The sequence below is a fragment of the Schistocerca piceifrons genome, chromosome 7 (genome assembly GCF_021461385.2).
Source record: "Schistocerca piceifrons isolate TAMUIC-IGC-003096 chromosome 7, iqSchPice1.1, whole genome shotgun sequence".
NCBI classification, from domain to species: domain Eukaryota; kingdom Metazoa; phylum Arthropoda; class Insecta; order Orthoptera; family Acrididae; genus Schistocerca; species Schistocerca piceifrons.
The window spans coordinates 448927344-448949986 of NC_060144.1; the positions used below are offsets into that span (position 1 = coordinate 448927344).

At 46.2% G+C, this 22643-nt stretch overlaps 1 protein-coding gene across 1 annotated transcript in view; it reads left to right on the forward strand.

Moving 5' to 3' along the window:
- The window catches only part of LOC124709006 (O-acyltransferase like protein-like), a 204737-nt gene that overhangs the window by 6549 nt on the left and 175545 nt on the right, over positions 1–22643 (forward strand). The window contains exon 2 of the mRNA XM_047240639.1: positions 19053–19200. Coding sequence (XP_047096595.1) covers positions 19053–19200 — 148 coding nt within the window. The remainder of the gene's footprint in view (positions 1–19052; positions 19201–22643) is intronic.

Genomic DNA, 22643 nt, shown 5'->3' on the forward strand with positions numbered 1-22643 from the left:
CCCAGCTTCAACCAGGAGACTATCAACAGGGCTAGTAGGGAAGGCACCGGTGGCCAAACGGATACCACGATGGTGGACTGGATCCAGCACGTGCAGCGTGGAAGGAGCAGCTGAACCATAAACTTGACAACCATAGTCCAAACGTGACAGAACTAGAGCACGATAAAGACGGAGGAGGAGGGAACGGTCCGCACCCCAGGAGGAGTGGGCAAGGAAGCGAAGGACATTGAGTTTACGGAAACATCCTACCTTCAGGAGTCTGATATGGGGCAGCCAAGTGAGCTTGTTGTCGAAAAGAAGACCTAGGAAACGAAACTGTGGAACCACAGGCAATCTTTGTGCAGCGAGATAGAGCTCTGGATCAGGGTGGACCGTAGTACGGCGACAGAAGTGGACCACCCGCGATTTTAAAGGAGAGAATTGAAACCCGTGGGAGAGGGTCCATGCAGAGGTACGCCGTATAGCCACCTGGAGCTGCCGTTCTGCAGATGGCATCGAGGAGGAACTAACCCAGATGCAGAAATCATCCACATACAGGGCAGGGGCGACCAAGGGACCGACAGAGGCCACAAGTCCATCGATAGCAATGAGGAAAAGAAGGACACTCAAGACAGAACCTTGTGGGATGCCCGTCTCCTGGGTCCGTGGAGAACTAAAAGCAGTACCAACTCGAACTCTGAATGACCGATGGATCAGGAACTGGCGGATGAAAATCGGGAGGGGGCCCCGAAGACCCCACTGATGAAGGGTTAGTAAGATGTGATGGCGCCAGGCCGTGTCATAGGCCTTGCGAAGGTCAAAAAACACTGCAACCAAATGGCGGCGCTGGGAAAAAGCCTGCCGAACTGCGGATTCCAAGCGAAGCAAATGATCGATTGGAGATCGTCCCTCTCGAAAGCCACACTGGTAAGGGGACAATAGATCCCGAGATTCGAGGACCCAAGTGAGCCGACGGGCTACCAGCCGTTCAAGTAACTTACAACCAACATTGGTCAAACTAATTGGCCGATAGCTGTCAACAGATAGGGGGTTCTGACCAGGCTTAAGGACAGGAACCACAATGCTATCCCTCCACTGAGAAGGGAAGTCACCCTGGAGCCAGATACGGTTAAACACCCGAAGAAGATGGTGCCGTTGTGGAGCACTGAGATGTTGAAGCAGCTGGTTATGAATGGAATCTGGGCCAGGAGCCGTATCATGAGAAGCAGATAGAGCAGAAAGAAATTCCCATTCAGTGAAAGGTTCGTTGTAAGATTCTGACTCACAAGTGGTGAAACATAAGGAGACAGCTTCAGCCTGCTGTTTTTGATGAAGGAAAGCAGCTGGATAGGAGGCCGACGCTGATGCCACTGCAAAATGGGTCGCAAGATGTTCTGCGAGAACTAATGGGTCCGTACAAATGCCATCTGGGAGGTGAAGGCCTGGGAGGGTGGACTGCCGATGGCAACCTTGGAGAGAGCGAAGTGTAGCCCATACCCGTGACAGAGGGACAGTGGAACCAAGGGAAGAAACGAATCGTTCCCAACATATCCGCTTGCTCTGTTTGATTAAATAACGGGCTTTAGCGCGAAGGCGCTTAAAGGTAGAAAGGCTGGCTACAGATGGGTGCCTCTTAAAGTGTTGCAAAGCTCGACGGCGATCACGGATGGCAATGGCAATGGCCGTACTCCACCACGGGACTTGCCGACGACGAAATTGTCCAGATGAGCGCGGGACAGCAAGGTTAGCAGCGCGAACAATCGCGTCAGACACGTCACATAGGACGTCATCAATACAACCCGACAAAGAGGGAGAAAACTCGACCTGTGCAGTATATAGAGGCCAATCGGCACGGTGGAAAGACCAACGAGGTAACCTCTCCATCGGGGAGCGGGAAGGGAGCGTGATAATCAACGGGAAATGGTCACTATCACAAAGGTCGTCGTGTGGCGACCAGTGTAATGAAGGGAGGAGAGAGGGAGAAGAAAGAGAAAGATCAATGGCAGAAAAGGTACCATGACCAGCACTGAAATGAGTAGGGGAGCCATCATTAAGAAGGCACAGGTCGTGGTCTGCAATAAATTGGTCGATAAGAAGACCTCGTCTAGATGGAAAGCCACTGCCCCACAAAGGATGATGAGCATTAAAATCCCCAAGGAGGAGGAAGGGAGGAGGAAGTTGCTGAAGAAGGGTGGTTAAGGCAGCAGGTGTAAGAGTCCTGTCAGGAGGGAGATAAAGATTGCATACTGTGACTGCAGAGTCTAAGTGGACCCTAACAGCAACTGCTTCCAATGTAGTTTGGAGAGGAATCCACGTACTAGCAATGTCTGTACGGACCAACGTACAAACGCCACCAGAAGCCCGCAAGGGTCCGACCCGATTTCGACAGAAAACACGGAACCCACGGGGGGTCGGTGAGTGAGCATCAGTAAAATGAGATTCCTGGAGAACCACACAAGCTGCTGAGTAGGACGAAAGAAGGGATTTCAATTCCGGAAGGTGACGATAGTAGCCATTACAATTCCATTGGAGAACCACAGAACGATGGTTTAAATGAGGGCTGAACACGCTAAATCCAGTCATACCGCCGGGTCCCCACCCGTCACCGACAAGGAGGGGGCGACATCCATAAACGACAGGTCAGAATCCGGTTGTGAAGCCGGGGAAGGGACCTCCGGTGACACCAGAGGCTCTTTGTCCCGGGACTTATGTTTCTTCTTCTTTTCAGGCTGAGATCGAGGAGGGCTGTGTGGCATAATGGAGCCAGCTGCAGCAAGATCAGGAACAGAAAGAGACCGGGCGACCTGGGGGCCGATAGACCGCGGCTCTCGCGGTCGCCGCGCGGCAGCAGACCTTTGACCTGGAAGGTGCCGGGAAGGGGCATCCCGGGAGAGGCGCCCTTGACCGGCAGACGCCGAAGGAGTGGGACACTTCTCCGGCTGGGGAGGGGGAGCGGCGCCCAGAGGAGAAGGTGTGGGAGCCGCAGGGGAGGGGGGAAGGAGAGGGGTCCGGGACGGGGGTAAGGAAGGGGGAGGAAGGGATGAAGATGTAACCAAGGCGTAACTAGATGTCATGGACACAGGGTGCAATCGTGCATATTTCTTACGGGCCTCTGTGTAGCTTAAACGATCAAGAGACTTATACTCCTGTATCTTTTTTTCTTTCTTATAGACTGGGCAATCTGCTGAACGTGGAGAATGACTACCATGACAATTTACACATACAGGAGGGGGAACACAGGGACTCCCTTCATGGAGTGGACGTCCACAGTCACCACAGAGAGGGTCCTGGGTACAGCGAGAAGACATGTGGCCAAAACGCAAGCACTTAAAACACCGCATAGGAGGTGGGATGTACGGCTTCACATCACAGCGATAGACCATAATCTTAACTTTCTCAGGAAGGGTATCCCCTTCAAAGGCCAGGATAAAGGCACCAGTATCAATACGATTATCTTTAGGACCCTTCTGAACACGCCGAACAAAGTGAACACCCCGCCGTCCGAGATTGTCCCGAAGTTCCTCATCAGTTTGAAGGATGAGGTCTCTGTGAAAAATCACACCTTGTACCATATTTAGAGACTGGTGAGGGGTAATGGACACGGGAATTGTGCCAAGATGGGTACAGGCACGAAGGGCCGCAGATTGGGCAGCCGAAACAGTTTTTATCAGTAATGAACCCGACCGCATCTTGCTCAGGGAGTCCACTTCGCCGAACTTGTCTTCAATGTGTTCCACAAAGAATAAAGGTTTGACACTGGTGAAAGTATCTCCATCAGTCCTGGTGCAAACTAGATAACGGGGGAAAGGTTTTGCCCCTAGACGACGGGCCTGACCCTCCTCCCAGGGGGTAGCCACGGAAGGGAAGGCCGAAGGGGCAAGAGAAGCAGCACTTGAGGAATCAGTACCACGCAGAGAGACGGCCGCAGAAGAGCGGCCAGAGGTTTGGACCCTTATGCGTTTCATCTGCATAGCGTCCGCCCTGATACCACCCACTCCGATCAGGGGCTCTCCTCACGGGCGCCACCCAGCCACAGCAAGGGCCGTCTGGCACGGCGGCCATTGCCGGGAGTTCCGATGCTCCAGGATGACGAGCAACCACTCCAAGGCATGCATGAGGAGGTCACAGCTCAGGTATCAGAAGTGTGATCCCTGTGTGTTCAGGGGGCTCAACCAAAAGGGTACATAGCGACCCCACCACACGGGCTGGCTACCGTGCTGGCTATGCATCCTAGCATCAGACAACGACGTAGAAGAAAAGGTGGAATATACTAGGAGGGCACACGTCGGAGACACTAGGTAAGGTGCTCTTCCCCAAATGGCTCACACTACGGAAGAGAAATTTTGGAATGGAGGTCAAACCCCAGAGGGGGACCAAGGAATGCCAAAAGGAGGAGATGATTACGCAACAAAGCCAGAGTGTAAAACCAACAGAACCAGGAGGATAGCGGGAGCCAACATAAGCAAGGACACCAATAGAGGGAGAGGAGAGGGCGAGGGGAAAGGGGTATGGAGGGGAAAAGAGGGGAAGGGAAAGGAAATGCAGCCCGGGAGAGAAAGAAGGCTGCAATGGCTCGGGGCCCCGTGCTCGCCACGCACGTATCCACGAAAGAGTTGTGGACCCCCTGGGGGAGTGTAATTATTATTGTGGAATTGGAAGGATGGCACAGCAAGGAAATCTTAATGTAATACGCGAGGCGATGGTTTTGGAAATGGACTGTGTGTAGGTTATTCGACGGGATGTGGTCTAACCACAGGTGGTATTGTGTGTTGGTGTTACAGCGAGAAGATCAATAAGTAGATAATAAACGTCTAATATAGTTGTGGCACTGGATACAGAACTTTATAAAAAATAAGGCGAGGAAAGTAATAAAAAGTAAATTTTATAAAATCATGGCACTTTCTCTACTTCCATATGGTAGCGGTTCCTGGACACTTACCCAAACGACAGAGAATTAGGATTCAAGCTCTGAAACGAGATTCATAAGCTATGTGAAAGGATGCACAAAATTAGATGAAACAAATATGAACGTAATAGAAAAGAGTCAAAAGTTGAGCTAATAAACGATGTAACAGATGAATGTAGAGATAAATGGGAGATCTACATCTACATCTACATCTACATGGATACTCTGCAAGTCACATTTAAGGGCCTGGCAGAGGGTTCATCGAACCACCTTCACAATTCTCTATTATTCCAATCTCGTATAGCGCGCGGAAAGAATGAACATCTATATCTTTCCGTACGAGATCTTATTTCCCTTATTTTATCGTGGTGATCGTTCGTCCCTATGTAGGTCGATGTCAACAAAATATTTTCGAATTCGGAGGAGAAAGTTGGTGATTGGAATTTCGTGAGAAGATTCCGTCGTAACGAAAAAATGCCTTTATTTTAATGATGGCCAGCCCAAATCCTGTATTATTTCTGTGACACTCTCTCCCATATTTCACGATAATACAAAAGGTGCTGCCTTTCTTTGAACTTTTTCGATGTACTTCGTCAGTCCTATCTGGTAAGGATCCCACATCGCGCAGCAGTATTCTGAAAGAGGACGGACAAGCGTAGTGTAGGCTGTCCCCTTAGTAGGTCTGTTACATTTTCTAAGTGTCATGCTAATAAAACGCAGTCTTTGGTTAGCCTTTCCCACAAAATGTTCTATGTGTTCCTTCCAATTTAAGTTGTTCGTAATTGTAATATCTAGGTATTTAGTTGAATTTACGGCTTTTAGATTAGACTGATTTATCGTGTAACCGAAGTTTAACGAGTTCCCTTTAGTACTCATGTGGATGACCTCATACTTTTCGTTATTTAGGGTCAGCTGCCTCTTTTCGCACCATTCAGATGTTTCTTCTAAATCGTTTTGCAGTTTGTTTTGATCTTCTGATGACTTTATTAGTCGATAAACGACAGCATCATCTGCAGACAACCGAAGACGGCTGCTCAGATTGTCTCCCAAATCGTTTATATACATAAGGAACAGCAAAGGGCCTATAACACTACCTGGGGAACGCCAGAAATCACTTCTGTTTTACTCGATGGTTTTCCGTCAATTACTACGAACTGTAACCTGACCTGTCTGACAAGAAATCACAAATCCAGTCACATAACTGAGACGATATTCCATAAGCACGCAATTTCACTACGAGCCGCTTGTGTGGTACAGTGTCAATAGCCTTCCGGAAATACAGAAATACGGAATGGATCTGAAATCCCTTGTCAATAGCACTCAACACTTCACGTGAATAAAGAGTTGTGTTTCACAGGAACGATGTTTTCTCAACCCATGTTGACTGTGCGTCAATAGACCGTTTACGTCGAGTTAATTCATAATGTTCGCACACAATGTACGATTGCTCAAAAATCCTGCTGCATATCGACGCTAACGATATGGGCCTGCAATTTAGCGGATTACTCCTACTACCGTTCTTGAATATTGGTGTGACCTATGCAACTTTCTAATCTTTGGGTACGGAACTTTCGTCGAGCGAACGGTTGTGTATGATTGTTAAGTAAGGAGAGTATGAATCAGCATACTCCGAAAGGAACCTAATTGGTATACGGTCTGGACCAGAAGATTTGCTTTTATTAAGTGATTTAAGTTGCTTCACTGCTCCGAGGATATTTACTTTTACGTTACTCATGTTGGCAGCTGTTCTCGATTCGAATTCTGGAATATTTACTTTCTTTTGGAAGGCATTTCGGGAAACTGTGTTTAGTAACTCTGCTTTGGCAGCACTGTCTTCGATAGTATCTCCATTGCTATCGCGAAGAGAAAGCATTGATTGTTTCTTGCTGCTAACATACTTCATATACGACCAGAATCTCTTTGGATTTTCTGCCAGGTTTTGAGACAAAGTTTCGTTGTGGAAATCCGCGCTAAATTTCGAGCTTCTGTAAAAGATCGCCAGTCTCGGGGATTTTGCGTCTGTTTAAATTTGTCATGTCTGTTTCGTTTTTTCTGCAACGGTGTTCTAACCCGTTTCGTGTACCAACGAGGATCGGCTCCGTCGTTTGTTAATTTATTTGGTATAAATCTCTCAATTGCTGCCGATGCTATTTCTTTGAATTTAAGCCATATCTGGTCTACACTTATATTATTAATTTGCATGAATGGAGATTGTCTCTCAGGAAGGCGTCAAGTGAATTTTTATCTGCTTTTTTGAATAGGTATATTTTTAGCTTATTTTTCGAGGATTTGGGGATTACAATATTCAATCTCGCTATGACAACCCTGTGTTCACTAATTCCTGAATCGGTTTTGATGCTCGTTATTAACTCAGGATTATTTGTTGCTAAGAGGTCAAGTTTACTACTCGCGGTGGCTCATGAACTAACTGCTCGAAATAATTTTCAGAGAATGCGTTTAGCACAATTTCGGAATTAAACATGTATTTTCGCCAACATATTGAGGGTAAATTAAAGTCACTACCAACTATTATCGTATGAGTCGGGTACGTGTTTAAAATCAGACTCAAGTTTTCTTTGAACCTTTCATCAACTGTATCATCTGAATTGGGAGGCCGGTATAGGGATCCAATTATTATTTTATTCCGGTTGCCAACAATGACCTCTGCCCATACTAACTCACAGCAAGTATCTACTTCAATTTCGCGACAAGTTAAACTACTTCTGTCAGCAACAAACACGCCACCGCCAACCGTGTTTAGCCTATCCTTTCGGAACACCGTTAGGTTCTTCGCAAAAATTTCGGCTGAGCTTATATCCGGCTTTAGCCAGCTTTCAGTCCCTTTAACGATTTGAGCATCAGTGCTTTCTATTAGCTCTTGGAGCTCTGGTTATACCGACGGTTCCTGTACCTACGTTCTTTCTGTGTTCAGCCTGCACGCCTTGTGACTGAAGCCCTTCTTGTGTTTTCCTGAGACCCTCCAACCTAAAAAATCGCCCAGTCCACGCCACACAGCTCCTGCTATCTGTGTAGCCACCTCCTGCGTATAGTGGACACCTGACCTATTCAGCGGAACCCGAAACCGAACCACCCTTTGGCGCAAGACGAGGAATCTGCAGCCTACATGGTCGCAGAACCGTGTGAGCCTCTGACCCTCCCCTCGGCTCTGTACAAGAGGTCCGCAATCGGTCCTGTCGACTATGCTGCAAATGGTCAGCTTTGCTTTCATCTTGCAAGCAAGAGTGGTGGCCTTTACCACTTCTGTTAGCCGCTCGAAACCAGAGAGAATTTCTTCTGAACCAAAGTGACACACATCATTGGTACCGACGTGAGCAACCACCATCAGTTGGCTGCACCCTGTGCTTTTCATGGCATCCCGGAGGACACTTTCCACATCTGGAATGACTCCATCCAGAATGCACACGGAGTGCACATTGGTTTTCTTACCCTTCTTCTCAGCCAAGTCCGTAAGGGGCCCCATAACGTGCCTAAAGTTGCAGCTCCCAACTACCAATAATCCCACCCTCTGTGACTGCCCGGAACTTGCAGGCTGAGTGGTTTCCTCTGAAACAGGACAGGCGACAGCATCTGGCTCAGCGAAAGCATCAGCCACAGACAGCACCTGGAACCTGTTTGTCAGACAAACCGGGGAGGCCTCACGTGCGGCCGCCTGGGAAGTCTTTCGCCGCCTGCTTCGCCCCAGGGCGACCTCCCACTCGACCACAGGTGAGTGGTCGGCCTCAGTGCGAGCAGTAACTGGATTGGCCACCGGTGAGGACCGACCGGAGGACTTTTTGACGTGCTGGACGTCCGTTGGATCCCCACGGCCGGCCCACAACAGTGGTGCTCATCCACTGCAGCCTCAAGCTGTGTAACCGAAGCCATCACAGCCTGAAGCTGGAAGCGAAGTGTCACCAACTCAGCTCGCATCTGCACACAACAATCGCGGTCCCTGTCATACTAAAGACCATGGAAAATTGAACTATGCAGATAAACGGACTATCGGCACATGCTGTGTAACTCTTCTCTAGACCCTGACGAAAACGCACGAACTGTGTCTAGTAATACGCAGATATTCAAAAACCTAACTACCGAAGATAGATGTGGAAATAATGTCAGAATGGCAGTTACCACTATAAGCCATGAAATAGATACCAAGAAACAGAGAAAGTGTAATAGGGAAACCTATTTAGCATTCATTGATTTTATTAAGACATTTGATAATGTTGATAGAAACTGTAGATAATTATGTGGAAAAGAAGATATAAACGATACCTAATAAATGCTTTAAAGATCTGTTTAAGGGCAAGTAAAATGAAACCGAGACATATGGAAAAAAGTAGGTTAACTGTTTATTATTTCAAAACTAATCGCCATAAATGTTAATGCATTTACGATACTGTCAGACAGGAAGGTCTATGCCTTCATATAAAAATCTTTGCAGTTGCCTACGGAATCATGATTGTACCTCTTCGTCAGAAGCAAATCGACGGTCATGAATGTCTTTCTTTATGTCTCCAAAACTATGGAAATTGCGTAGGAGGAGTTCGGTAATGTATGGAGGATGTGTAAGGGCTTCCCAGCGAAACTTCCGCAGCTTATCGAATGGGCATCATTCGGTTGCAGGATAACGCCTGCCCACATGTTGCCAAGGTTGTTTTGACTACGCTGCAGAAGTTTCGCTGGGTATTCCTCACACATCCTCCATACAGCACGATCTCTCCCCATGTGATTTCCATTTTTTTGGAGCCCTGAAGAAAGATATTCGTGGCCATCAATTTGCTTCGGATGAAGACGTGCACGGCTGGATACAATTATGGTTATGTAGGCAACAGCAAAAATTTTTGCATGAAGGCATAGACTGCCTTGTCTTCAGTCGGATAAATGTAGTAATTGTTATGACGATTACTTTTGAAGTAATTAACAGTTTGCATACTTTTTCCCACCTGTTTCGCTTTCATTTGACTACCCGTTATACAAACACACGACTGGTAACGGTACTCTAACACAGCTATTTTTGGCGGGATACGACAGATAGTCATTGGCGCTTCCGGAAGGTCTGCGGAGAGCCAGCAGTGAACAAAATCACAATGAGTCATTGAGCGCAGCGTCTGTCATCAACGGAACAAGATCGTGCGAACCTGTCCGATCTCTCACATGCCAGCCAGCATAGTATAGCATAGCTTAGCAGCAAACGAAGAAATTATCTGATGGAATGCGAAAAAGGAAGGAGATTTTTAACGGGGCTATAAAGATTAACAGAAACTTCCGCTTGAACTGCTTGATGGCGAAGACCGAAGACAACATTTATTAAATAAGATTTGTGATGAGTACCATTTAATGAATTCAGGAAAGAAGACAAAATCAGTGGCTTTTAACGGAAAACGGACAAAAATTGTGATTAACGATATAACAATAAAACAGGTCAAATATTTTAACGACGAGTGGCGTTCAGTACTGAAGTAACACTTTTTTCTGAAAGCAGGTTGGGTCAAAATGGCTCTGAGCACTATGGGACTTAACATCTGTGGCCGTCAGTCCCATAGAACTTAGAACTACTTAAACCTAACTAACCTAAGGACATCACACACATCCATGCCCGAGGCAGGATTCGAACCTGCGACCGTAGCAGTCGCGCGATTCCGAACTGAGCGCCTAGAACCGCTAGACCACCGCGGCCGGCTGAAAGCAGGTTGGTTTGATCCAGGATTTCAATACACAGTATTATTCCGCACTTCTCTGCTAAAAAACCCTATTTTTCAACAGAATTTCTGTTCAGTGCGACTGCCTTACGGCACCTCACTGGAAGGGCCCTTATGCCCGAATGGTACCATTCCACTAGTCAACGTCGGATCCAACGTCCTGCTGCATCAGTAACCTCCCCGTTATCCACGTACTGCTTCCCATGGAGTGAATCCTTCTCTGGGCCAAACAGATGGAAGTGGGTGCGAGATCTGGGCTGTAGGATGGATGAGGAAGAACAGTCCAATGAAGTTTTATGGGCTTCTCTTGGAGGCGCACATTTGTGTGAGGCCTTTCTTTTTCATGGGGAAGGAGACGGTTCATTTGCATTTTTGTGGCCAACAAAACGCTGAAGTCGTTTCATCATTTTCCTGACGGTGGCACAATACACTTCAGAATTGATCGTTGAACCATGAGGGAAGACATCATACAGAACACCCCTTCAGAGTCCCAGAAGACCGTAGTCACCACTTTAGCGACTGAGGATGCTGCTTTGAAGTTTTTCTTCGGAGGAGATGTGGTGAAGCGCCACTCTGTGGATTGCCGCTTTGTTTCCGGTTCTAAGTGATAAACTCATGTTTTATCGCCTTTGATGATGTCCGACAAAAATTCTCACGATTAGCCTAGTAACACGCAAGCAATTCTGTCAGATGGTCCTCCCTTGGTCTTTATGATCTTCTGTCAGACGGCGAAGAACCAAGCAGACACACACCTTTGAGTACCCCAGCTGGTGGACGAAAGTGTCAGCACTACCAACAGAGACATCCAGATGGGCAGCGAGGTGTTTGACTGTGATCCGTCGATCACCTCGATTGAGAGTGTCCGCGCGTTCCCACACTGCAGGAGTCACAGCTGTGTGCTGCCGACTGGCACGCGAGAGACTGGAGAGGTTTTCGCGATCTTGTTGCGTTGATGACAGACGCCTCGCTCAACGACTCTCTGTGCTTTTGTTCACTGCTAGGTTTCCGCAGACCTGCTGAAAGCGCCTATGAATATCTGTCATGTCCCACCAAAAATAGCTCAATGACAGCCCTCTGCTTCGAACGCACCTCTGCTACAGACGCCATTTTGAAGTCTACGTATACTGTCGGCACCTATTGGAACTTCATGAAACTATAGAGGCTGAAGTGGGAATATTCCTCAATGTTAAAAAAAAGAAAAATGTTGCGTTACTTTTTGAACGACGCTCGTCGTGTTTAGGTTGCGAAGTAGTATATAAGCTTGACGAAGACGTAGAGAAGTAGTTGACAAAGTTTGGGGATATATGTGGAACCTTAAAAACTAAAAATAAAATATAAAACGAGGAAAAGAAACTGAAATTTTAGAAAACAATGCCAGTATACTTTTTTACGGGAGTGAGTGGTGGGTTATAAGTAAACGCTAAGAAAGCCACATACAGAGGTTTGTTTTCTAAGACCAGAAAAGGGATGCACAAGAACCAATATATTTCGAAATTCAGAAATTAGGGAAGGACTGAATATATTTAAGATCCTCAATAAAATACAAAAAGGTTGGAAAAATTAGAGTAAACGTAGGAGAAAGATTACCTCTCCAAATAACGAGATTTAAGCGACTTGCTAGAGGAACTCAGGAAGATCAAGGAAGCGATGGGTACCGTAATAGGCAAAAAAGGCCTAGTGCTTGAAATGAAGATTATACATCGTGAATAAGTACGTCTTGGAAGATCCAAGAAGGGACGGCATCAATAAGGCGGAGCAACTACCACGGGGACTACGCCTACTCGTCATCACCTATTTCGAACAAATTTATCGTATACCCAGGACTTGGCCAGAAATGTGAGCGACACAAGTGGGAGCTCCAGATGGCCAAAGCATTTAAAAAGAAAAAAAAATACCATTTTTGTCGGGGGTTGGAAGAGTCATCAGCCATTTATGTCAGCGCACAGTGGTGAAAATCGGTATCTATGCATGGATATTTGCAGGAAAATTAACATTGTCGGTTGGAACAGTTGTGCACAATGTATACGCTGTAGTATGAAATCCAGTATATCGACAAATGCAGTCAAATGGTATCGCATTTGATGCCAGTAGTACTGCATATAACAAGATATCAACGATTTACGTGGTAGAGGATGGAACTCAATGTAAAGGCAGTCGGCTCTGTGGGGTGTGGGTGTGTGCGTACATGCCATTACGGCAGATAGGAAACAGACAGCATTAGTGACATTGAAAATGTTGTGCACATCACGCACAATTGTGCCAATGTCACGCAGAAAACAGTTATCACGTGTTGAAAAAGCAAAAATAAATGCGTACAAGGAAATGGAACTCTAATCGTCAAATTGTCAAGAAGATCAACTGTTCGAGTAGAGTCACTGTTAATTTTGTTAGACTGGACGCACGATGTGTACAGAACAGAAAATATTGGCAAAGTAGAAAATTAACTGAGGCATGGAAAGGGTTACTTTTGCGCAAAGCAAGGGCTGAAAATAACCGTTATTGTTCTCAAATTTTTGCTAATTTACGGTTGCCAGTGACTGTGTACGACGAATTATATCACATGACAATTGTCTTTCATACAATAAACGACATTAACACCGAAGCATAAACAGTCTATATTAGAGTTTGCTAATAAACGTATGTCAGGTACTTCAGAATGAGATAAAGTGATATTTAGTGATGAGAAGATGTTTAGTTGACATGGGAGAGATGGATTTCAGTATTATTGGCATGATCTGAAAACAGAGCAGTAGGCAAGAACGAGCAGAAATTTTGATGGTGGAAGTGTTATGATTTGGGCAGCATTCTGCATTAAAGGGAAATCACGCATTCACTACGTTTACATGCGATACATCTTCCGAAAGACGAAAACCAAATTTCGCTTTCATGTTTACATGTTAAGGTCTGGAGCGGATTTGCTAGCCCAGTGAAATATGGCGTCTGGAAAACAAATGTTCAAGTTTTGGTACAGTCAGAACAGTCATTATTTATTTTCACTTAAATATTAGAGGTAGGCAGAAACAGATGTTCCAAAAATGGTTCAAATGGCTCTGAGCACTATGGGACTTAACATCTATGGTCATCAGTCCCCTAGAACTTAGAACTACTTAAACCTAACTAACCTAAGGACAGCACACAACACCCAGCCATCACGAGGCAGAGAAAATCCCTGACCCCGCCGGGAATCGAACCCGGGAACCCGGGCGTGGGAAGCGAGAACGCTACCGCACGGCCACGAGATGCGGGCACAGATGTTCCAGTTTTTGATATAGTCAACATAGTCATTATTTCTTTTCACTTAAATATTAGAGGTAGACAGTTTCATGCTGGGTCTAATATTTTTACTTTTCCTTCACCGCACAATAAGTTGCCCCGTTCACATTAGTCGAATATTTTGAAAATAAGACGTAACCTGACAATCTAGGCAGGGTTCAGAAACGGTTGAGCATTAACGTGGTAACTAAAATCGGCTGTGGAAGTGGAAAACCGGCAGATAGAAATGGATTTACAGAATCGAATTTGGAGTGTTCATGTAACCAACCAGAAACGTTTTTGTTGAATAGGTTTACGAAACCCGAATTTGGAAGCCCCATGTAAACGTAGCAATTGCTTGGATGAACACTAAAATGGACTCTGTGTACAATGAAATGCTAGAAATAGAACTGATTGGAATGTATGAAGACCTAGGGGACGAAAGTCTAATGCTTCAACAAGATAATGCATCTGTGTATGGTTCTGCTAGAAACAAAAATGTGGTTTGAAGATAAAAGTTATCTCTGTCTTGCCCTGACCTGCGTGTAACCCGGATTTCGACGCCGGGTAAAACCTCTGAGTTACTTGAAATCCGTGTTTATCGCATTGGAAGGCAATATGAGACGGTATGTGAGCTGAAATGAGCGATACGAGAAGAGCATCCGACAATTTCACTACGAGAACTACAAACCCTAACAAAATCAAAGCTGAGGTAATTAGGAAGAACGGAGGTTGGACAAAGTACTAACGATGGAGTAACACGACAGGAGCATAAGTGCCTTTATACTAGTTTCCAGCTTCTATCCAGGAAATGCAAGCGCCTTACTTTTTACTCGTGTTATGAAAGAAACTTTGTAATTACATGAATGAATGGTGTCTGTTCTTTCGGACATGGCCACCAACCACACATTCGTATAAGTGACTCGCCTCGTTTGGACATGGACACACCATATTCGTTGCGGATGCACAAATACGTCCGACTTCCTGCGGGAATCTCACAGTAGCGAGCATGGAGGAAATAGGCAGGGCTTGCGGGTAGATAGCTCTAGGTGGCAATGTGCGTCGGCCGAAAGGAATGCCGAAATAGTGGAGTTGAACAATATATCCGAGTGGCACAATAGTCAATGCAGCTGTCTAATAAACAGGAGATTCTGGTGTAAACACGCCCGGGAGGAAAGGGGATAGATATGCAGTTCTGATAAAAGCTAGCCTTCAGCACTTGAGACTGTACAACGCTCCCTAGACACAGGAACGGGGCTGGATATTTAACGACAGTGTGCCTAAATCCAGGTACCTGGTCCTTCCAGCGACGGTTGATCTGCTGTTCTCTGCACTGCCTGCGATGATGTGTCCTGTAATAACTATTGTCTAGCAGAGAGGGAAGCCATTCACACCAACAATACCAAGTTGATCTGGTAGAATCCACTGTATTCTGTTAAACACTCGCACAGGGTGGGGCTGCACTGTTGGCAATTAGCATTATTCGACAATGGACGTGATCAGTATTTGTACTCCAAGTACGTGTCCATTGAGACGTATAAGGCTGCTGTCTAAATGATGCCATCCAATGCAAAAACAAGGTGCAATGACTGTTCAAAAATGTTCAAATGTCCGTGAAATCTTATGGGACTTAACTGCTAAGGTCATCAGTCCCTAAGCTTACACACTACTTGACCTAAATGATCCTAAGCACAAACACACACACCCATGCCCGAGGGAGGACTCGAACCTCCGCCGGGACCAGCCGTACAGTCCATGACTGCTGCGCCTTAGACCGCTCGGTTAATCCCGCGCGGCAATGACTGTTCAAAGGATGTTTTATCAGTCGACGATTGGCACAGTTCTTCCAACAGTACTAAACAATTCAATAGCTTATAATATGAGCGTGCGCGTGATCGAATCGCGACGGGGAAGCTCCATAAAATTTCGGGTACGAATACGAACGAGAAACTACCTGCGCTCGTGATATTCAGCCAGTGAAAACGATATGTGTACTAGGATCATTCCGGACCACATTATTTTTCCGTTACCGCCGCAACGCGGTCGGTTGTTGTTCTTCCGTCACGACACACGAAACCGAGAAACATCACCTTTTGGATAAACGTTGATACTGCGTTGTGAGCACTGAAAATAAACGCAAAACTTGGGTGGCAAACGTTTTCAATTACCTGAATGAGATTTTCACTCTGCAGCGGAGTGTGGGCTGATATGAAACTTCCTGGCTAATTGAAACTGTGTGCCGGACCGAGACTCGAACTCGGGACCTTTGCTTTTCGCGGGCAAGTGCTCTACCAACTGAGTTACCCAAGCACGACTCACGCCCCGTCCTAACAGTTTTACTTCTGCCAGTACCTCGTCCTACTTAGGGTTCGCAGGAGAGCCTCTGTAAAGTTTGGAAGGTAGGAGACGAGGTACCGACAGAAGTAAGGCTGTGAGGAGGGGGCGTGAGTCGTGCTTGGGTAGCTCAGTGGTAGAGCACTTGCCCGCGCAAGGCAAAGGTCCCGAGTTTGAGTCTAGGTCCGGCACACAGTTTTAATCTGCCAGGACGTTTCATTTTCAATTATCTCACCATAACTCGTAAGATACGTGATGCAGCCACGTCATCAACACAGCTCTCCGACCACGCTCCACGAAAGCTACGCCACAGCTCCCCACTGTCGCTCTGCGCTCGGCAGAGAGGCGACTATCGATGGAGTCAACGATACAATTCTAAGCTTAGACTGGGTTCGAATCTGAGTCTGGTACACGTTTTCACTCGTCGCCGCTGATGCCGGACAAAGTCCTGATGCAGCTGATATCAGTAATCCTTTCATTTCTCCCCCATTCTCCTTCAATTTACAAACTTTGTAATTCCATCACGATTGCTTATGTCGTATGTGTGTCCTTGGCAAATTCGATACATTTATGCTTTTGACAGTGTACTATTACTTTCGTGAAACCCTGCCTTTCAACTCATTTCCATTACTGTACGTTCCAGGCAGCGTTTAGCGCAACAGAAGGACGGTCATCCTAGGATTTCTGGGTCGAGTTCCTATGCGGAAACTATTCCTTTTTAATGTTGAATTTTTGCATTACTTATGTTATTCAGTCTGTATATTGAGCAAAGCGTAAAGAAAACAAAAGAAAAATTTGGAGTAGGAATTAAAATCCAAAGAGAAGAAATAAAAATTTTGAGGCTCGCCGATGACATTCTAATTCTGTTAGAGACAGCAAGGGACCTGGAAGAGCAGCTGAACGGAATGGACATGGTCTTGAAAGGAGGATATAAGATGAACATCAAAAAAAGCAAAACGAGGATAATGGAATGTAGTCGAATTAAGTCGGGTGATGCTGAGGGAATTAGAGCAGGAAATGAGAAGCATAAAGTACTGAATGAGTTTTGCTATTTGGGGAGCAAAATAACTGATGATGGTCGAAGTAGAGAGGATATAAAACGTAGACTGGCAATGGCAAGAAAAGCATTTCTGAAGAAGAGAAATTTGTTAACATCGAGTATAGATTTAAGTGTCAGGAAGTCGTTTCTGAAAGTATTTGTATGGAGTGTAGCCATGTATGGAAGTGAAACGTGGACGATAAATTGTTTGGACAAGAAGAGAATAGAAGCTTTCGAAATGTCGTGCTACAGAAGAATGCTGAAGATGAGATGGGCGGAGCACATAACTAATGAGGAGGTGTTGAATAGGATTGGGGAGAAGAGGAGTTTGTGACACAACTTGACGAGAAGAAGGGATCGGTTGGTAGAACATGTTCTGAGACATCAAGGGATCACAAATTTAGCATTGGAGGGCAGTGTGCAGGGTAAAAATCGTAGAGGGAGACCAAGAGATGAATACACTAAACAGATTCAGAAGGATGTAGGTTGCAGTAGTCACTGGGAGATGAAGAAGCTTGCACAGGATAGAGTAGCATGTCGAGCTGCATCAAACCAGTCTCAGGACTGAAGACCACAACAACAACGACATGGACCAAATAAGCCGAAGCAATGTAAGACGGATCAGGCGTGGCAATTAATATCTGAAAATGAAGGAGAAGAGGACAATGATGATGATGATGATGATGATGATGACGGTAGTGATAATGATAATGGTGGGAATTGAAGAATGGCACAATGTTTCAGGAGATAATTAGCTTTATTATGGGGGCAAGTAAGAACGGGTGATTTTATTTTGAGGGATATTGAAACATCCCCTTTGAGAAATTTATACAAGACTGTGCTTTACCTGACAATATTTTTAGCGCAACGCAATCTGACTTCCAGAAATCCCTACAAAAGAATGGCCCTGACTAACATTAACCTATGCATTTCACAAATCGCTTACCTCACAAAAATCTTGGTTACTCGAACTACTGCAATACAGCGAGCGCCACTACTGCCAGCTAAATAAAAGATTCAAACTACGGAAGGCACTAACTACTGATAGGCATAGTTAGCAAATGAAAGATTTTAATAGAGAACAAACAATGTATTTACCTTAATAGTCATAATATATATAGCAGTTCATGACAAATTACAAAACTCCGCCATCTCTCTCCCCACATCCACCACTGCTGGCGGCTCACCTCCAACTGCGCAACGCTACGCGCTGTTCGCATCCAGCTGCCGCTGCTCAACACTACAATGACAGACAACAATGCAAACTACCCACAGACTGCACACAGCACAGCCAGTGATTTTTCATATAGAGCGCTACGTGGCGTTACCAATAAGAAAACATAAACAGCCTACTTACAATATTTCCGACAGTTACTTTTATGTAAGACTACTGCACCGAGGGGTCAACAACCGTGTGAACGGAGTGGAGCGGCGAAGGACGGAAACGTAAGACCGCAGTTAATCTCGAGGTGGAATTGCGAAGGCTGCGCGAGCCGAGGTGACGGGGCACTCGGTCGGCCGATCACCTGGCCGGCGGAGATAAGTGGCCACTCGTCTGCCCAAGGCCGGCCGGCGCTCACTGTGTCACTGTGCTAGGGGCGGCTGTTGTCGGTCATCGGCCCGCGGGCTGCGGCGGGGAGGCAGGTGACGACGGACCCACAGTGAAAGTGGGGCCGGGCGCGCCGCCATTGTTTATATAAGGCGGCCGCCGGCGGCCGGGGCAGGAGTCGCGCGCGCTTACTTGTCAGTGATGCTGCGGGCCACGGCGCAGTCGGTGTCGCTCGTGCTGGCGTCGCTCCTGGCGACGGCGACGGCGACGGCGTCGGCATCGGCGGCGCAGCCGGCCAAAGACGTGCTGGTCGCCGCCCTGCTGCCGCCACTGGCCCCGGGAGAGGCCGCCCCCGCCTCGGACGTGGGCGGCGCGTGCAGGCAGCATGCCGCTCTCTACCGCACCGCCCTCCAACAGCTGCAGCCCTGGGCCATGCGCAGTGAGTACCCCGTGCCGTGCATTTCGAAGAGCTCTTCATTTTTTTTTATGCGGCCTGCTATGAATTCCTCCCCAGTGCCAAGCTTCTCATTTCAGAGTAGCACTTGCAATCTACGTCCTCAGTTATTTTCTGGGTGTGTCCGAATCTCGTTCTCAAAGCTTTTCGCCCTTTACCGTTCCCTCTAGTACGGTAGTCGTCGAACTACGGCCCGCTAATATCCGTGCAGGCCGCGGTTCTCGTATGGGGAAACTCCCCATCGCACCCCCCCCCCCCCCTTCCCCTCCCCTCAGATTTTGTGGTAAGAGGGGCCTTTTTTTTTTCTTTATTGATTTTCAATTCCTCCCCGAAGGGGGCGGGCTGGCAGCAGCTTAGTACGCTGCTCTACAGCCTACAGACTTTTTTAAAAACGGAAGAAGAAAAGAAACAAGAAATACAGGCGATAAAACGGTGACGTAAAGTGTAAAATGGCGGAAAAATGCGGAAAGTTAAAACAGAAAGCAAAAGGGGTTGGCAATGTTAATAAATTACACAGGAATCAGACAAGTAACATAGTAGACACACAATTAAAAAACATGGCGACAGTCTGGTTTCTGTTCGCAAGACATAAAAAATCACACCCAGCGACAGTATGATGGCCGTTCGCAACGCTTCCCAAAAGACACAACACGGAACACTCACTGTAAAACACTGCAAAGATGACACTCCCGAGCCAAAGGCAGATGGGGGGGGGGGGGGGAGACTAAGAGGGGCCAGTGGACAGCTCGTTAAAAACTGAATTCAGATCAAGCATGAAAACAGGAAGAAGGTGTACTGAACTTTCTTTTTTTTGAAGGCAAAATAGAAACAATGAACGGTGTCGTGCTTCAGTGGTCACGGTGTTGGACTGCCCTGTAGAAGAGCCACGTTCAAAGCTTCCTCGTGTCAATGTTTTTCTTTTTCCGCTGCATTCAGATTTGTGTCTGTGTCATGGCGTAACGTCGGTTTGCAACAGCGAAGTGAGAGGAAGGGACCTATTGTGAAAGTTGATTCTGCACAACTACTCTATTAGCAGCCGAAAGGAAGTGGGTCTCGAATGGCAACCGCGAACTTTGATGACAAGGCGACAAGTCAACATAATCCTCAACCGGAAAACATGTCTGGTGTGTCATAGATAGCTTTAGCGACCACGTGTGTGTCAGATGATAGGCATGAGTTATCGACGTACCTAATTTGTACTTCTGGTGAGTGACTAAGATATGCCTCCTTCGCCGAGTTAGGTGTTCGTATGAAAGTGAGTGTGATCACTCCCAAGGAAATGATGAAAACGTAATAGCTTATCACATAAGCTGCAACAAACGAATGCAACAGTTTCAGAACCACACAGTTTCTCTGTGCTCTGTCAAAACACGTGTTTTTTACGGTTTTGAAGTTGCGTTCCATTTTCGAAGTTCTGACTTGAATTTCTTTGTTGTAACATCACATCCGTTTTCGTTGTTTTCATTTCTGTGAGACGTCTGTGTGGTATCTCGTCTACTCTCACTATTCACACAGTTACTTGCAACGGTAATGTATTCACACCACATGACTCATATTCTATTCTGCTGCCTCTCTACACGGTAATCTTTCTGAAAGGACCCATGACCACACAAACACCCACAAAGGTATGATGTGCTTGGTGTCTAAATGGTTCAAATAGCTCTGAGCACTATGGGATTTAACTTCTAAGGTCATCAATCCCCTAGAACGTAGAACTACTTAAACCTAACTAACCTAAGGACATCACACACACCCATGCGCGAGGCAGGATTTGAACCTGCGACCGTAGCGGTGGAGCGGTTCCAGACTGTGGGGCGGTTGTTGTCTGTGAGGATACTTGTCCTGGTATAGCCGTGCTGCCCTTCGACCTTTTCCATCTGCTTGGCCAGACATAAACACCATCTCGGCTTGGTCCCGACACGAATATCGGACAGTTCTGCTGCTTGTAGTACGCTTCGTCAATCATGCAGCCTACAACACGCAAGGTACACACGGCAAGTGGTGAGAGGAACTGTCATTCGTCCGCCCCATCTACCATGGCGACGCAGCATTTCCGAACACACGTTCATAGGGCTTTTTTTTACTCATTTCCAGTCAGGGATCCGTCCCTACAGTTTGTCGGTTTTATTAATGTTGACCCTGTATATGGTGTTTAGAAACGAACAAGAGGGGAGGAGGAGGAGGAGGCGGAGGAGGAGGAGGAGGAGATTAGTGTTTAACGTCCCGTGTCGTCCTCCCGAATGAGAGTACAGTGTGCTAACCACTGCTCCACCTCGCTCGGTGCTATATAAAACAAACTTACCACAGCTAAGGACTAGGAAAATACTGCAATGACCACGTGGTATCCAAGTTTAAACCTGTGTCTGATTTTGGTTAGCAGCCACAGGACACACGCTATGTAAAATAAAAGGAAAATAATAGAACATCCACGGAGGATGCCACAACTGTGGCGAAACATGTTTAGGTGATAAAACAAAATAATAATTCGTGTACTCGCAAAAAGGTGGACCTATCCTTAATTCGTCATTATGAGGTTTTTAGGTCACTACCTATATTTCAGCATTAGGCCATTTTAAGCAGTTACGTCAAAAATTGTTCCACTTTTGTGACGACGGTGACTTGCGCTTCACAAAAGTTGGACTAGCTTTGACGTTGATGGTATTATACTGTATTCTTATATACGGTACTTCTGTCAGCACCACCAATATTTTTGAACGGGGGGGGGGGGGGGGTTGGAGGGGTTCGGTTGAGGGGAGACACTATTACACTAGCACCCATGAACAGTGCAGAGATCAACACCTTTTGATAAATCTTTTAAAGCTCGAAGAAGTTTCCCATTAAAAACGAATACACCGTCCTTGACAAAATATCAACCTCGTTTCGAGATTAGCAACTAGCCAACAACTATGCCCTTTGCGAAACTATACTCTGTCGTATCATTATCTGGCAATGAAAATATTTAAGATGAGCTCTAGACAAAACAAATGGTAAACTTCTATTTATTTACTTATTGCATGCTGCTAAAACTACAGTTTCTCTATGGAGATATTAGTTATAAAACGTTTGCGTTTCGAGTCGTATGTTTTGGAACCGTATCAGAACTGAATGACGACGTCGAGCTTATACGAAGTAGGGGCACACTTCATCTGTCTGTCCGAAGAGAGAAACAAAAATGCTGAAGAACGTTTAAATTGGGTACATTAGGAAAAAAGCACTCGTAATATCACGCTGGAATTGAACCTGATTCCAGGACGGAATTCGCGAATATTCGTTAATCCATATAGTGGCCATTATATCAGACAACTAACAATTCCCTTAGGCATCCAAAAATTTATTCTTTTTACGTACAACATGTGAAAGGGATTGAAAGAAACCACGTCTGGTACTACAATAACAGCTCTCGTGATTTGTTGGCTATAGAAGCAGAA